The sequence below is a fragment of the Camellia sinensis genome, chromosome 1 (genome assembly GCF_055761805.1).
Source record: "Camellia sinensis isolate YWXY chromosome 1, ASM5576180v1, whole genome shotgun sequence".
NCBI classification, from domain to species: Eukaryota; Viridiplantae; Streptophyta; class Magnoliopsida; order Ericales; family Theaceae; genus Camellia; species Camellia sinensis.
Genome location: NC_138961.1, coordinates 44,494,662 through 44,512,744, shown reverse-complemented (window position 1 = coordinate 44,512,744; position 18,083 = coordinate 44,494,662). Strand labels below are relative to the sequence as shown.

General features: G+C 34.4%; 2 protein-coding genes across 3 annotated transcripts; one reads left to right on the top strand and one right to left on the bottom strand.

Annotated features, from left to right (window-relative positions):
* The first annotated feature begins 2,834 nt into the window (after positions 1-2,834).
* Positions 2,835-9,822, top strand: LOC114303278 (flocculation FLO11-like protein). Of its 2 annotated transcripts, XM_028248401.2 has the most exons (6): positions 2,835-3,784; positions 4,002-4,113; positions 5,285-5,399; positions 6,563-7,573; positions 9,255-9,515; positions 9,623-9,822. In XM_028248401.2, the coding sequence occupies exons 1-5, from the start codon at positions 3,589-3,591 to the stop codon at positions 9,510-9,512; spliced, it is 1,692 nt and encodes a 563-aa protein (XP_028104202.2). In that variant the 5' UTR covers positions 2,835-3,588; the 3' UTR covers positions 9,513-9,515; positions 9,623-9,822. The 2 variants fall into 2 exon arrangements, with proteins under 2 accessions (XP_028104202.2, XP_028104201.2); XM_028248400.2 differs by having other exon boundaries at positions 9,255-9,822.
* Positions 9,823-12,597: 2,775 nt separating this feature from the next.
* Positions 12,598-17,654, bottom strand: LOC114303281 (clathrin light chain 2). The gene is made up of 3 exons (XM_028248405.2): positions 17,033-17,654; positions 16,286-16,439; positions 12,598-13,110 (listed from the first exon to the last, which is right to left on the bottom strand). The coding sequence occupies exons 1-3, from the start codon at positions 17,437-17,439 to the stop codon at positions 12,742-12,744; spliced, it is 930 nt and encodes a 309-aa protein (XP_028104206.2). The 5' UTR covers positions 17,440-17,654; the 3' UTR covers positions 12,598-12,741.
* Between the last annotated feature and the right edge of the window lie 429 nt (positions 17,655-18,083).

The following is an 18,083-nucleotide window of genomic DNA, read 5'->3' as shown; positions in this document are numbered from 1 at the left end:
TTAGTCCGTACTTCAATTGTTTAACCAAACATCGGATTAATAATTTTATTAGACTATTAGTCCAATCCCAAGCTCATGTCCACCCAAACAAACATGCCCTTATTGGACTATTAATCCAATCCCATGCTCATGTCCACCTAAACAAACATAACCATAGAGTTAAAGTGCATTTTATCTTCAAAGCAAATAACTAAAATATTCATAATTCACACACTTAAATTACTTATATATAGGAGTATTTTAACCTTTTTATTAAATTGTTGATGGGTCTAACGATGCACTTCAATCTACAAACCATGATAGGGTTATTTGATTATTATTTTTATGAGGGGGCAATCCGCACAAGGGCCAAACTAAGAAGGTAAAGTAAAATTTGTTCATTTTTTTAGCGCTCGTATGACATAAGCTAAATGGGGTTTTTTTGGGCTAAAATAGTTACAAAAGACAAAATACGTTTTTTAGCTTAATAAGACAAAATGTCACATCTAAATCATAATCGTATTATTTTTTCTCTCACAAAAGTAAAAAAAGTTAAAAAGCCTATTCTAAACGAGACTTTTTAATCTCAAACTAAAACAACTAAAAAGTCAAAAAATTAATCTATATCCCAAACGAACCCTTAAAGTGAATATTTGTACTATTGTACTCTCAACTTTTATATAATTAAATCTAAATCCTTCAAAAATCACTATTATTAGTAGTATCCTCAGATTTTGTATTATTGAACTCTCAATTTTTGTACAATTAAATCTTACTAATAACAAAAAAAACTTTAAGATCACTGTACAAAAAAATCACCCTAGAGGATCTGGAGTCGCCTACACAAATGTATGTTTTTATGAAAAAAATCTGTTTGGAAGGATTTGTTGTTCAAATTTAGAAATTAAATAAATAGATTTATGAAGAAATCAAATTATATATATACTAAGAACACATGTTAATAATTACAACTAAATTTCAACAGAAATACACAAAACAATAAAAGGGTAAAGAGACGAAACCGAAGCCTGCACGGAAGCAGTTTCCTTAAAACAGATTTCGCCGCCTCACTGGTCGAGTGCTTGAGGAATCCCGGCGTCTGTCTCCCAGGATACGACGGTCAAAACCAGCTACAGCAGAAACACTCTCTGTCTAGCTTAGCGAACAAAACAGTGGTAGTACTCTCTCACTGTAGGAACTTTCAGATAAACTGACTTGTGAAATGGAAGTAAAAATTTCTGTGTTTGAGACTTGACAGGAGGGTCTCAATTTATACATGTATAGGGGAGAGAGGAAGAGCCTCCAGCCTTTATGGCTGTTCATAATGCACCATTAACCTTTGCAATAAAGGCAGGAGTTACAAACCCCATTAATGTAGGAGTTACAAACCCCATTAATGCAGAAGTTACAAACTTCATTACCTTTCTTCCATGAAGCTAACTTCATGAGGTAATTTCTCATTCAAATCTCAATGGTTTTTGGCCATTCTATCTGTGGTGTAAAGATCTCAATGCAAAGTATCTAGACCCACTTGGACCCAACACAATAGATGGTTGGGACCCACTTTAATCTTTAATTAAAGTCACCACACTTTAATATTAAATTAAAGTCCCAAAAAATCATTTTTTCCAACAGCATTTTCGAATAATAATTCTACCCATATATTTCAATATCATGTTTGGATAGAGTTTTCCAACTATATTTCCACAATAAACACAAAACTTTGTAGAAAACTCTGTGTAAAGCGCGATTTTTGATTTTTTTTTTTTTTTGAAATTTGGCCTTACCGGCCGTTCTACGGGATGTTCTACAGACTATCCTGCCGGTCGTCCGGCTGGTTGATCGGAATAGGGAATTTTTTTTTTTGACATATGTTAATTTTTATATATTTGAAAAAAATATATTCTGAATTTTTTAAAAAAAATTATGTGCTTTAATAGAATTTTGAGTTGTATATTTGGTTATGAGTTGTAAATTTTTGTATCAAATATCATACGTCACATCAAAAATTCTCCACTCAATTTAAAACTTTTTCACCAAACAAAATTTTCATACTCAAATCATAATTCCAAAACTCACAAACTTAAAATATAACTCCTACTTTCAAATCATATTTAGAAAGCTCTACCAAACGCAACCAAAGTGTTTTGAGATATTATGTGCCATTATTCTCAACAAATCATCAATTGTTAAGTCTATTACTATTTTCTATGTTTAATACAAAGTTGTGAATCTTATCTCTACCAATCATAATATTTACGGGGCACCAATTAGCCATGTGCCCCAAAACTATCAAATAACTCCTCATTTTTACTTAGTGTCTTTGAATATGTAAGGTCTTGTTTGGCAACAAAGTTTTTAGTTAAAATAGTCATTAAAGATAGAAAAAGTTAAAATAATCAATAAAATAAAATGTCACAACTTACACATCAATCAATCAAATTTTTTTTCTTCTCACAATTATCTATTTAACTATAAAAAAAATACAAAAATTATATAAAATATATGTTTTTTTGATCTCATAAAATAATAAAAAAAATTAAAATAATCAAATTTCAAAACGAGACCTAAGTGAATGTAATTGTGGCTCTATTGGGAAGAGCTAAAAACGCCAATTTTTGGTTTTTTACTCATTTTGGATCACATTACTTTTCATATTTTTTACTTATAAAAAGATAAAATAGATTAAAAAATTAAAAAATTAACTTTTTACCAACTTTCTAAAACACTCCGGTAACATTGGTGGATCAGAAATACACTGAATCTAGAGGGCACCAAAACAAAACCTCATTTGAAATTGACTGTACTACTGTGTCAATCACTGTAAATACAAACAAGTTCAGGGACAAACAGATGAAAATGACGACCAGAAATTCAAAATGAATAAAATAGCAAAAAAAACAGAGGGTGGTTTCGTAATAATCCGCCAAAAAAGCACAATAATCTGAAAACGTAGGCTTTAAGTGAGAGAAAGAGTGGAGTGTCGTTTAGTTTGATAATAATAGCTCGGCCCCCAAATCGCCTCTTATTAACATTCTCTGCCACTCCACTCCACTCCTCTCTCCCCTCTCCTATCCTCCTCCGCCGACTCTCTCTCCCTTACCTCCGGCGATCTCTCATCTCCCCCCACACTCTCTCTCTCTAGCTTTCTCTCTCTAGGTCTCGGTTCCTCTTCCTCCACAATGTCCGCCTCTCCAATCTGAACCTGAAAGCTTCCATTTCCTCTCTCTCTCTCTCTCTCTCTCTCTCTCTCTAGACATATGTGTGTAATATATATGTACGCGATAATATCTACATCTATATAGATATATATCTCTTTGTCTGTAGTTTTAGAGTCATTATGGTGGTTGGAGAATGCGAAGGGTGCTGATTCACGGAGAGAACGTGGAATGCAGCTTGCTTTTTTATGTGGATTTTTAAGATTCGAGTTTGAACGCATTTGAGCTTGATTTCAGATCTGGAGCTGTTGATTTTGATTTTGGAGAGAGCTTATGGTGCATTTGGTGTGTGAAGGGTTGTTTTTGAGGTTGTGGATGAGAAATTAGGGTTTTTTTGGGGGGCATTTGGTGGTTTTGTTCGTTTTCGTGTTTGTTGAGTTTGGATTTGAGGATGAATCGAAGTTTTAGGGCTCAGGAATCGCAAATGCAGGGGTCGGTGAAGCAGAGGCAGCAGATGGCGAGTATGAGGACGTCGATGATCAAGGATAAGGAAGAGGAGCTCTCGTTGTTTCGCGAGATGCGAAAGCGCGAGAAGGATCGGAACAATCTTCTCCTTCACAACTCAGATGAATTTGATGCTCCGCTTGGTATGAACCTGTTCGATTTCATTTTCTTCAATGTTTAGACTTTTGGAGTTTTGATTCGATGATTTTGTGCTTTCTCATTAATTGAGTGTATTGTTTATAGTTGAAATACCAAGAAAGAATTATAGCTTAACTTATACGGACATTGTGTTTCTCAGTTAATTATGCTTTGAAAATTAAAATTGTGGTTGTGTTTGTCGTTATTGTTTTTCTTTGGCAGGAGCAAAACCAGGCACTTCTCCCATTTTCAATATTACATCATCTACACCGGCAAGGAAGACGGGTGCTGATGATTTCCTCAATTCTGACAACGATAAAAATGATTATGACTGGTAATGTGGTGGCATTTCTTGAGGTTTTTAAGATATCAACTTGCATTAATTTTTTCTGAATTGATGCTGGGAATTAAGAAGAATGCTTAGAGGAGATAAACTAACTTGCATTCGTAATCTTGCAAGCAAATTCGTAATTATGTAGAGGACTGTTAAATTTGTTACTCGCCTTTGTTTGAACTTAAGAACAATAGAACTTGAATAAAGGGTTGTAGTTTAACATGTAAATTTTTGATTGCCATTATGCAATCATTGCCATGCAAGTATGCCTTTTGACAAGCACAGCTGATAAATACAATCGATTATACTTTGGCTACTCTGCCATAGGTTATAGATGATGTGTGCATAGTGAATTTATTTTGGGTTTGCTAAAGCAGCATGTTAAGTCTATTCACATTGGTTCCCAATTATTTTGGAACAAAGAAATCTGCCATTTTACACCTTGTCATGCTTCTAGCTTTTCAAAGGGTTCTAGAGATACTTTGCGAGCACCTTTTTCTCTCATTTGTGTGTGCGTGCGTGCGTGGGCACGCGCGAGCGTGGGAGAGAGAGAGAGAGAGAACAAATAAAATGAGTTACTGCCCCACATCTCTTCTGGTGCTCCTCATGGGCAAATTGAAAATGTTCAAAGATTTTGGTATGTAAAAACTTCCACTGGAACAAAATCAAGATTAACTCCTCAATAAATTACATGTAGGACAAAAGATCTATATGGTAGGTTACATAAAGAGGACTATGTCTAGTACACTCCACTGGCTGTTATAGACATCTGTATCAACTAAATTATCAACTCTTGTCCAACCCTGTTCACCTTGTCACATGAGGTTACATAAAGAGGACAATGGCTAGTACACAGATGTCTTACAGATAACTCTCCCACTAGCTGTTATAGACATCTGTATCAATTGAATTATCAACTGTTGTCCAACTCTGTTTTCTCTATATTTTCCAATTTATTAATCAGCCGTGAATTTCAGTTTTCCAGAGCCCATATAATTGCTATTGCCCATTGTTTGCATGTGTCTAATAGACTAGGATTTCCTGGTTTCTCTGATAAATCTGGTTCAAGTATTGCACATTGAAATTCAATGGCAAACAAAGTATTGCACATTGATGTAAGAATGGCAAACAACAGTGTCTTTTGGGATAATAACTGATTTATTTATTTCAGGCTTCTAACGCCTCCCGGTACTCCTCTTTTTCCTTCCTTGGAGATGGAATCACAGAAAACTGTTACGAGTCAGATCGGAACTCCTAAAGCTCGGCCTACTGCACTGAAATCTAGAGTAAGAGTGATATTTAAACTTTTTGTACCATGTAGCAATCTTGAGTTTGAAGTTATTGGATGGTATTAATATACAATCTGAATTTTTTATGGTTGGTGAATATGTGGTTTGTCAATTCTCTCAGATGGAAAGTACACTTGTGGTTTGTTATTTATCTCAGATAGAAGTAGACTTAGTGATTTTAGCATCTATTGAAATAATTATAAAACGAAACTGTGATGGTTTGTGTCTGTTAATTTAGATTTTTGTCCCATGAAATGGCCTTAGTTTAAAGTTACTGGATGATACTATACTAGTCTACAATTCAGTAGTTCGTAGACTTTTGATTCGTTTTTTTTTTCTCACATGGAAAGTAGACTTATGAATTTAGCATCTTGTAAAACAATCATTAAAATGAAATCATAATGATTTATGCAAAATTAACCACCACCATCAGGAGAAAAAAAAAAAATTGTAATAAACCATTTTAATGCTGAGTTGGTCCCAAGTGTAGGAAAAGGATTGTCAGGTTTGCAGCCAGTGTATATTGCTGTAAAATCATTCTCCAAGATTGGTAAAGCTATATGTGCTGGTTCAAATTTCTTTTTGGCAATCTGTATCAAACATACTTCCGTCTCAGTGCTAGAAATCTGGTTGGGATTGCAGACTGAGAAACATCAGGCCTATCAAAATTCATAGTTTTGGGAAGCAATCACATTGTTGTTACATCCTTCTGGCATGTTCGACAAGTTTTACTAGAATGTTTGAATTTTGAAATATTGGTTTATAAAAGTGAAAAAATATCATCTTTTGATTATTTAGCATTTTTCAATGGTAATGATTTTTTTTTTTTTTTTTAATTAGAAAGAATATATAGGTATGAAGTGGAAAATATACAAGAAAATGTTCTTCTGTAATTGCTCAAATATAAAATAATTTATGTGGCATATGGTTCCCAGGAAGAACATCTAAGTTTGAGAAGGAGGTTTAAAAAGCGTTGGAACTATTTAGGAAAGAATTCTTGATCCAAAAATCATAAATGTTAGTGCTTCTGCTCAGAAATCATAATTTCTTGAAATGATCAGATGTTGCTTCCAATTCAATATGTTATTTCAAATATTCTGATTTTGTATCTGCCTGAAGTCATGAAATAATGTTGTTCTATCATTTGTTTGTGACTACAGCTAGCAAACCCCCAGCTAGAGCCTGCTTCTAGGTCACACTCGGCATCCAGACACTCAGCTTTATCCCCTGGGTTGAATACTTCAAGTATAGGAGTTCGCAGGCCCTCATCATCAGGGGGTCCAGGATCCAGACCAGTGACACCAACTGGACGCTCAACAATGGCCTCAGCAGCTAAACCCACACTGACCACAGCACCTAAATCCACATCGACTACAGTGTCTAAACCCACATCGACCACTGTGTCTAGACCTTCAAGGTCTTCTACACCCACTTCTAGGGCTACATTGCCTTCAAGTAAGCCCACAGTTCCAGCAAGATCCTCTACGCCGTCCAGGACTACTGCAAGATCTTCGACACCGACATCTAGGCCCACCATACCAGCATCAAAACCCACATCAAGGGCAACAACACCAACTCGTAGACCAGCCACAATTTCAACTGTAACAAATACATCTGCTCCTCCAGTGAAGTCTCCTGCTTCCTCGGTTTCCAAGCCAGGTCACACAACAGCTAGAAATCCAGTGCCACCACGTGCTAGTTCTCCAACCGTGAAATCCAGACCGTGGAAACCTTCAGAGATGCCTGGTTTCTCCCTCGATGCACCACCAAATTTAAGAACCACCCTTCCCGACAGACCGCTTTCAGCCACTAGGGGCAGGCCTGGAGCACCTAGTGCTCGTTCTTCTTCTGTTGAGCCTGTTTCTAATGGAAGGGTTAGACGGCAATCGTGCTCTCCTTCAAGAGGACGACCCCCCAATGGAATTATTCACAGCAGTGGAAGCTCTGTTCCTGCAATCAGTCGTGCACATGCTAAAGCTAACGACAATGTGAGCCCTGTTATGATTGGAACCAAGATGGTTGAAAGAGTAATAAATATGAGGAAACTGGTCCCACCAAAGCAAGACGACAAACAATCTCCTCGTAGTAACTTATCAGGAAAGTCTTCATCCCCTGATGGTTTTGGAAGAACACTCTCAAAGAAATCTCTGGATATGGCTATAAGGCATATGGTATGTATCTTTTTCCTTTTCACATGGTGTTATAAACTACATTGGGTGCATCAAGGATTCTTGGTGTCTGCACATCTAACACTAATGACCATTCTCTGTCAATGTTTGAAGTTTTTTTTATCCATATTGATATGCTATGTTACTTGTACTCTTCAAAATAAATCAAATACCCATATAAGATACTCAACACTTGGACAAGGGTGTGGAGTATGTGTCAAATACTTTCCATTGGACGCATCTTATTTATTTGTTTTTTTTTTTTTTTTTTTCTTTTAATGACCGGGTGTTGGGACTAGCTTATGCGCACCCTGACTGATCTCGGGACCCATGCAAAGTGCCCCTTCCACTTGAATTGGGCAAATCTCGGGTAGAGCCTGTCGGTGTGGCCCAAGGAGTTAGGGGTTGTTTGGGATGACCTAAATAAGTGCACTTTTTATCTTTTTACGAAAAGATGTGCAGAAAAGTAGAAAGATGATGTGATGAAAAAAAGATAAAAAGTGTGTACTTATTTAGGATAGCCAAACTTGGCTTTAATAGCATCTAGTGAGAAAGTTGAACTTGAGACCTGAAGGGAGCACACCCATAGGCCCCAAGCTGCGCTCACTAAGCCAACCCTTGGGGTTTATTTATTTGTATTTAATACTAGCATTAAATGTATATGTTGTTGTATAATTGCTATAAAATGAGTGAAATGCTAAGAAGCATGGACACTTTTAAAAAGGTGGCGTAGCCGTATTGTGTCCGTGTTGGACACCGACACTCGTCGGACACTCTCCTGACATGTGTACGACACTCATCCAAACGTGTCTTAGTTTTTTAAAAAGAACTTAGACTCAGACACTCTTTAGACACTCTTTGGACACTTGGAGGACACGCGTGTCCACTGCTTAACACACGTTTCCATTGACTAACTTAGACTCAGACACTCTTTAGACACTCTTTGGACACTTGGAGGACACGCGTGTCCACTGCTTAACACACGTTTCCATTGACTACACATGAAACTAATTATAAATTTGAATAAAATAACTTAGAATAAGATGATAAAAGCAAAATAATGTTAATTTATAAAAGTTAGTGTTATATTGTATTCATTTATTATTTTAGAATGATATATTCATATATATGACTTATAATAAATATATAAAATTATATATTTTGTGTGTCCCCCCTACGTGTCGTTTCCTGCATTTTTTTGAAAATTATCGTGTCTGTGTGTCCGTGTCGTGCCACGTGTCCATGTCCGTGTTTCTTAGGTGAAATGCTTTTGATACTGTATGTTAAATGTACATCATTTTATCATAACAAATAAAAAATATAAAAAAATGATGCTTTTTATCCAAGTTTGCATATTCTTAAATTTGAGCTTTGATGGATCTAACCATTATATATGCGCCCACACCCACATTTAATGCCTGTATCCGAGTCCATGTAACAAAGTTGATATGGCATGACATGATTTCCTCTCTATATTGGCTTGTCAATCTGTGCCTAATGTTACTGCTAAAACTTTGAACCCAGAATGTCTCTTATTCATCTTAAATGCTACAGCTATTTTATGTATTTCCAACATCAGATTATTTGCAAGAATAGGAAGCTGATTGAGCTGAAATAAAGAAAAGAAAAGAAAATAGAAAAATTGAAGGCCTTCCTTTTATTGACCATTTATTTTCTCGAGCAGGATATAAGGCGGAGCATTCCAGGCAATTTAAGACCGTTGATGACAAATATACCGGCATCCTCTATGTATAGCGTGCGATCAGGCCCCACACGAAACAGGACGGTTAGTGTTTCAGACTCCCCTCTTGCAACAAGCAGTAATGCTAGTTCTGAAATGAGTGTCAACAACAACGGCCTGTGTGGAAATGGAAATGAAGTAGATGATGATATTAATAGTGATAAAGGCACTCGATCCCCTCCCAGTTTGCGGGGTAGGTGAATGGTGAGGACCTTCTATCCTTGATGATATTGACTGCTTTTCTTATCCATTTTGTAATTTTATTTTGAATCTTTATCAGCATGACAATTGATAGAGACAATTGCTTTCAGGAGAAAACCTCTGACGGGTTGATCTGGCTCTCATATGATTTATGTAAAGTTGAATGGATTCGATTAGCTAAGTTCATAGTATTCAATGCTGTTGTACTATTAGAACAATGTTTGAACCAACTTTGGGGCTCTCAGTTCTCGAGAGGTGACGTATTCTGAACTTGCTTTTATAATGTTGACCTTCTAGTTGAGACCGGAAATTAGCTTCACAAACTAGTTGCACATTGATTTAGGCTCCTCAAACCTTCCATGGTATTGGCATGGCTGTCTTTGTATTCGTAATAGGGCTTTTTGTGTGTGTGTTTAGGGTAGGCAAGTGTCCCCGGGCCTGGTGACCAGGCTCAAGCGCCTCTGAGTCATTGCTTCAATGCTCACATAACGTGGCATGTTGTGCCAACAGATATAGTATTAGGGTTGTAAACGAGTAAAGCTGAATTAGTAGGTTTTTTAAGCTTGGTTGAAAAACTTAATGAGTTTGAAATATGGTTTAATTTGACTTATTTGCTATTTGAACAGATTAAAAATTAGTTTTAATTGAGCCAAACTTGAGTTGGGTTGAGTAATAGGTTGTTCAAATTTGATTTAATTGAAAAAAAAAAATGGAGTAAAGTTCGTTGCCCAATGTGGTCCGTAAGTGCTCTCAATCAATGACTGGTATTCTATGGCTTGGTGTGAGTGAGTGGGAAATGTTCCCTACATCAGAGGGAACACAATGTGAGAGGGACCAAATGCAACCATAATAGAGAGTTTTAATTTTAAAGCTTTAAAGAGAGCTGTAATGATATGGTAAGAGAGAGAAGGGAAAAAAAAAAGGGAAAATGTTTTAGAAGTCTAAAAGAAGAGTTCTAAAATAACTTTAATTTGCCTTTTTCCTTGCTGTGCTTTGTTTATTTCCTTTTTATTTATATATTTTTTGTTATAACTTAGTAGAGCTGCTTTTAGGGGGTGTTTGGTGAGGTTTTTTGGAGCCTTATGACTTCTGACTTTTAAAAAGTTATTTTGGACTGTTTAGTTAAATTTATTTCAAACAGTTTTTGATTTTAACAATTTATTTTAAGTCAAAAAAGCTGATTCTGAAAGCTGTTCACCCCTTGCTTCTGATTATCAATTTTTGTTGTGGACATATTAATTCACGGTTATATTCTTAGATTTTTTTATTTTTTATTTTTTTAAAAATAGAAAAAGATCCAAATGGATTATAAAATATTATTATTATTTTTTATGAAAAATGTAGACAAATAGTGAATAATAAAAAATAAAAGTTAATTGAAAAAGTTATTTCACAGCTTATTTAACAAACATTATTTAACAACTTAAATTTATAATCTAACAGTTATACCAAACAGATTAATAATTTCTGATTAAAGTTATAATTTATAATTTGTTAAGTTATAATTTATAATCTGTTTTAACAGTTACATCAAACAAGACTTTAGAGCAGCTCCATTAGAGCTCTCTATCATATTCCAAAACAAAAACATAAACATACATTACATCACATCACATGTGGGTTCTGTTCCTTGTCACATAATTACAATTTTTTTTTAAATTTTAAAATTAGAACTCTCCATCTTTATTTGATCAAAAAATTATCAAAGAATAAAAACCAACATATATTTGGATACCCGTAAAAAAAAAAAAAGGCATGTATTTGGATAAAAGCCAGTAATTAAATGGACCACTTGCCCACAAATCCAAAAGTTCTCTGAACCTGAATTATTTTATCAGCATCATGAAATCATGTGCATACCCATTCCCCACCCCATGTGAGATTGCAGTACTGATTTCTGTTTTTCTAATGATTTTTTTGTCAACAAAGTAATTCACACAATACCAATCAATGAATGCTATAGACAACGGTTCTGTTGGGAGGACCTATAGGTCAACTCAAATAGGATTTATATAGGTTAACCTATTTAATTTATTCGTTTAAAAAAAGTTATTTAATGATGTTTGGTTGTAATTTTAGGTCATAACTTATTTGATTATTGTCAACTTGTTTAGAAAAAATAAGGTAATATTTTCTGGGGTTATAATTTATAAAATTTTTAAATTTATTTGAAACTCTTAAATATGCATAGACAAAGGTGTCCTTATCTCGTCTTAATTATTACTTTTGAGGGCATGTTGAATATTTTGCACCAAAAATAAAATAAAAAAAAAAAATTTACACATTAAAAATGTTCAATTTTTATTTTTATTTTTACAAATTATGAGTAGATGCACCAAATAGATTTATAATTTATTTTAAATTTTTTACACTAATAATTTAAAAAATTATAATTATAAAATTAACTTATTAGTAATATACTAAACAGAATAAAAAATGCAATAGTCTGCATCAGACAACTAATATAAAATTCATATGAACCCAATAATTGAAACGCAAGAGTCTGTATTAGACAATTAATATAAAATTCATCCAATAATCATCGGTGATGTTTAGAGCTAGATGCATTGATTAAATCTATGAAAATCAAAAACAAAAAGAGGCTAGATTTACGGATAATTGGGTCTTGTTTTTATTGGAAGTATGTGGTGGTAATTGTGGTGATGACAGTGGTGAAAGTAGTAGTTGCAACAGTTGTACGTAGTTAGTGGTAGCGATAAGATAGTAAAAATTTAGTTCGAAAACATTTCCCTTTGAATGAAAACTTTTTCCATTAATTACGGAAATATTTTTCATTAGATTTCAATTTTCCATCTTATCGTATGTTGAAAAATTTAAACATTTTTCAAAAGATATTTCCTATTGAAACAAACAAAATGTAAAACTAAAATATGCTATCCACTCTTGAACATAGCCCTAGAAAGCTTTTCACACAAATCTGAAGTGAAAATTCCAGCTAGTTGCCAATATTAAAAAAACCACAATATAAAAATAAATCAAGGACACCCAAACAGAGGTCCTAAAAAGGTTTGACTGCACACAATCTGAGGGGTATGCTATATTCCATCTAGCAGGCAACACAATATTTTAACAACTAGGGATTAATAATAATACTTGTCCAGATAAACTATGTTTTTCATACATATACAGAAACTAATAAATATCCAGAAGTGCATCTCTCTCCTTGCAACCAAATACCTGGACATACAAAACCCACAAAGTAAAACTACTAAGCAACGGCTATGGCCTCAACTGTGCTTGCCACAGCCACAACTGCAGCCTTGGGAGGAGCAGCAGAAGTAGTAGCGGCACCAGATTTAGCATCCTTAGTCGGTGCCGGTGCCGGTGCCGGTGCCGCCTTGAGGTGTGGAGGTGTGTTGTGCTTAAGCTTTATGAGTATCTGCCGCATCCTTGATAGCTCAGTTGGTTTCCCCGGCTTTGGCCCTTGAATCACGACGACAGATGGCTTCTTCTCCTGTTCTTTCTTTCCTCTCTTCTTTTCTATAGCTGGTACTTCGTTAGGTACGAGCTCTGCAATTGCCTTCCAGTAATTCTTGTCTGCCTCTGCATGGAACTTCTCTTGGATGGCCACAAATAACTGAAGAAGAGCAACATATAAAGTTAGAAATAGCGACCAAGACTTACATCCTCATCAAGGGTTCCCTTTTGTGGCTGCATAGTATTTGCATTGAGTTACAAAGACAACCAAGGATATTTTAAAATAAAACTTGGAAGTTATGGACCAACAAATTTGAATAAACACTTCAAACTTTTTTTTGTTAGTATAAATAAACACTTTTTACTCCTAAAAACACTAAGTATCTTTGCTTTTTATTCTATGAGGCAATTGGATATGAATGAATACTACTAGATCTTCAAATTCCTCAGACAATCTGATTTTCTTGGGTAATTTCTCCCACCAAACCTCAACTCTTTGTCAACCTAACAACAATGTTGGGCTCTCTCTCTCATATTAAATCTCAAATAGCCATATTTACCCCGACTCAGCAGTATTAATAGCATTGTATTTCTAACATTGACAGGTTTTCTAACACTTCCACTCCATGGTGACACTCTCTTCTATACAGCATATATATCATCAAGTCGTAAAGCTCCACCGTTGCCCATTGATGCTTACTAGTTTCATTTTTGTAGCTAGATTTCCCATGCTCCTTACACTGCCAAACCCTGGTTAACCAGTAAGACAAGTGGATTTTCAAATAAAGTTTAAACATCATAAAATTGTGTTGTAGGAAAATACACAATTAATATAGCTTGCTCACATAACATGATCAAGAAGTACAAAATATTTTATAATAAAATTGTATTTATGTTGCAGAAGGAAAACATCATGAATTTTGTATTTTCATTATACATATTACTAAAAATTATTTTTGAACTCACTTGATACCATATCACTGCATGGACCAAGTGATTTGAAAGGTAGTCCATTATATGGAATATGGATCACACCGGCACCAAGCCATTTTCAACTTTGAAAGCTCTTCCAGAGGTATTAGAAACATATTACTGTTGACTACAAAAAATTCAGTTCGACAACACATTCTATTCAGTTGGGAATACATGTCAGTATTGCCGATACAAATACCTTACATTAATGGGTAGTGTTAAATGGAAGAACTTGTTTGCTATATTACTATTTACTATTTACAGAATCTAACAAATTTATAATAAATTTGAATAATTCCATACGACTTCCAGTTCTTGGTATCCATTGCTAATAATTAGTAAACTATACTCCTCAATGGCCTCAAAATCCAAAAAGACCATTCCTCAATTTAGCTAGATGCACATGTTTATACAACAGAAATTGACAAACTGATCAGGAAGAGCAAATCCCAAGTCCTTACAAAAAACTCAGTTTGACAACACATTCTATTCAGTTGGGAATACATGTCAGTATTGCCGATACAAATACCTTACATTAATGTGTAGTGTTAAATGGAAGAACTTGTTTGCTATATTACTATTTACTATTTACAGAATCTAACAAATTTATAATAAATTTGAATAATTCCATACGACTTCCAGTTCTTGGTATCCATTGCTAATAATTAGTAAACTATACTCCTCAATGGCCTCAAAATCCAAAAAGACGATTCCTCAATTTAGCTAGATACACATGTTTATACAACAGAAATTGACAAACTGATCAGGAAGAGCAAATCCCAAGTCCTTCTCATAGTCCCTAACAGACTATTATTTGAAGAGAGAGTTTTGCTCCACAACCTACAATTTCCTAAATGCTCCAAAAACTACTTCAATCCTTCCATCTATCAAACCAATGTTTTGAAAAGCGGTTGCGGTGACGTGGTAGCAGTTGCGGAGTGTAAAGGCTGTAGCGTAACAGTTGCAGTAACCAGAACCATGGTTTTTTATTTATTTATTGCACAATTTGAAGAAAACTTACCGATACGCATATATATATATTTATAATCACATTTATTGGGATTTAAAATAAATTTTGATAAATTTTTGTTACTTTTTAAGGATGATCTAATATATTTTATATTTACAAATCACTATAAAATGAGTTTTTTACATTTTATTTCAATGGTTAATGATTTTAAGAATAATTGATTTTAAATGTCTATAAATTATTTTTTACCAAAACCTGAACTAACTGAATAAAAAATATTAACAATTATTAAATGAAAGGATTATAAAATAAAAATTGTGCCATAAATTTAAAAAAAAAAATTTATAAAGAAAAAAAAATTCATATAAGATTTTTTTTTTTGGATTTGGATCACTTGAGTATTTGTTTTTTTTTTTTTTTGTATGTGTAGGCTTTTGTTTTTTCTTGGGACAATGAAGTTATTTAGAATATTGTAGAAGGGTGTAACGGTGTCTAACGGACTGTTACAGTCGTTACGTAATATCGAAACGGCCGTTACACATGTGAATTTTCGTCACACCGCTATAACGCCCGTAACGGGTGGCAGTAACAACCACAACCATTATGTAATGGTGTTACGTAATGATTGCGGCCGCTTTTTAAAACCTTGTATCAAACCTACCAAGTTGCTATCCATACTGCCATTACTTCTTTCCTACCCTCCAACTTTTCATTTGTTTTTGCATATAGAGCTGTTTTCCAATCTGCATACTCATTGCTCCTAGACTATCAAAAGTTTATCCGTGCTCCCATACATCCTTTACCCAGAATGGTCAAGTGTTACATGCAATAGCATTTATAGCTAACTCCACCCATTCAAAAATGTTTGTACATCTTCAATGAAGTTTTACTTTGAAATCGATATTTTGAACACCAAAAGATCCACCTATTCAAAAATAGTTGCACCTTCAATTAAGTGTTATCTTGAAAGCAATATTGTGAATGCCAAACCTGTTAGTAAACCATAAAATGGGACCTTTGACATGTCAAATTGTGAATTCACTTTTCCACTATATGGCTAATGACCCAAAATCTATTGAAAAATGAGGAAAAATTAGGTTATAGATATTTAAAATAAAAAATTTTGTATTAAGTTTGCAATTATGTTACAAGTATCTTTGATAATTTGTGAGAAACAAAATACACAAGAAAATTAAAAGGTTCATAAATAGTTTTTAATGTCAAAATAAAAGCATTGCTATATCCAACAAATTAGCCCCACATATTCATACCATATGTTTTCCATTAATCGTAAGCAAACGAGAGAAAAAAAAAAACAAGAACAAATTAATGCATGAATAAAACAGAAGCAATGTATATTTAAAAAAAAGAAAAAGAAAGAGTTCATTCTCACCTTCTCCTTTTCCCTGTTGGTGGTTTTGTTGGTTTCACAGGTCACCTTCCTTCTCGTGTAGAAATCAACCTTGTACTCTTCTGCTTCAGCAATAATTTGGCTCAACAATTCTTTCTCTCTCTTCTCCTTCTCCTCGAGTCGAATTGCATTCTGACTGAGAATTTAAACAAAACCACACAATTACTTATCATTTAAGTGAAGTAAATTTGAACAATTAATATAATCCTCCACTCAATGCAGTATCTCTAAGCTAATTTTGTTAGCATAAAGAAAATTTCTCAGCCCTCACCAAAAATACAAAAAGAAAAGAAAATCAAAGACAAATTTAAAGACTTTTTAACTCATTTACATGGACACATTGGAACCAAAATGGAAAATCAGAGTCTTGTCTTTATAAAGCATAGTAATGTTTGGTTATTTTAATGCCAAACAAAATTTTAAAAAATATTTGTGTTCAAGTCAACATATACAATTCCCAATATGCATATCTTTGAATTCCAACAAACATTCCAAATCAAATCAATATGAGCCAGATCTTAAAATAGAACACTATCTATTGAAACTACAACAAGTGAGCTAACAGAGTTTCTAATGTTCATCTTACTTCCACACTACACTAGAACTACTATAAAAAAAGAAAAAGAAAAAGAAAGAGAATCCTATTGAATTCAACAGATCATTTCATAGCTCAATCGCAAACACATCATATTGAAAAATAAAAAATAAAAATTGGTAGATAAACCTAACCTCCTCCATTCTCTGAGAGCGTAACCCTCCTCGGGCTCCATTTCCGCCGGAGGCGGCAGAATCGGCCCGTTCGAAGCAACAGAGCCACCGTCGAACGCCTTTCCGTTCGCTTCCGGCGAGAAAGTCGAGAATTCCGCCGGATCGGGGGAGAAACCGCCGCCGGAGGCGTAGATCGGCGGCGGAGAGGGAGTGTCGGGGATAGACTGCGAAGTGAAGATCGGCGAGTCGTCAATGGCCGAGTCCTTGACGGACTCAGAGTCCGCGAAATTCGAGAACGAATCGAATCTCTGGGAAGGAAGGCGAGGATCGTAGCCGAGGTAACCGTCGTCGTCGAACGGCCGAGTCGAAGCGGCGGGTCGTGAGTCGTCAGCGAGTTGATCGAACGAGTCAGCGAATGAAGACGACATGGTTCTTGTGATCTTCGAAAGTGCTCGCTCACGCTTTTTCAGCGCCTTGTGCTCTTCGATGAATTTTATCTTCGTCTTCGTTGGGATGCTCTATTTGCTTAAAAAAAAAAAAAAAAAAAACAAACTAATTGCGCACTCAATATTTTTTTTATGGGAAAATAACATTGCCACCCCCTTGAGGTTTGATTCAATTACTACTCATTCTTTGACGTTTTGGAAATTATATTTTTACTCCTATAATTAATAGTCTTATTTTATAAATCCTTTACTTGTATAAAAGGTAACAACTCTTAGTAGAAAAATAGAGAAAATTTACATTAAAAAAAAGAAAAAAGGAAATGGGAAAAAAAGAGAGAAAATAAAGCAAAGTAAAAAAAAAAGAGAGTGCATGAGTTCATTGTTTTCATTCCGTCTAAATAATTACAATGACAGGAAGGTTATTGTAATTTTCCAAACATTAGGGGTGATATGTATTAAACCTATACCTCACGAGTGTAAGTGTAATTTACTCTTTTTTTTATTATTTATTACTATAACTACTCAATATTGAAATAGAATAGGTGAAATATGGATAAATCTTAAAAGAGTAATGATATATCCTTCTAATTTTGGAGTTCTAATGATGTGGTAGAAAATAAAAAAAA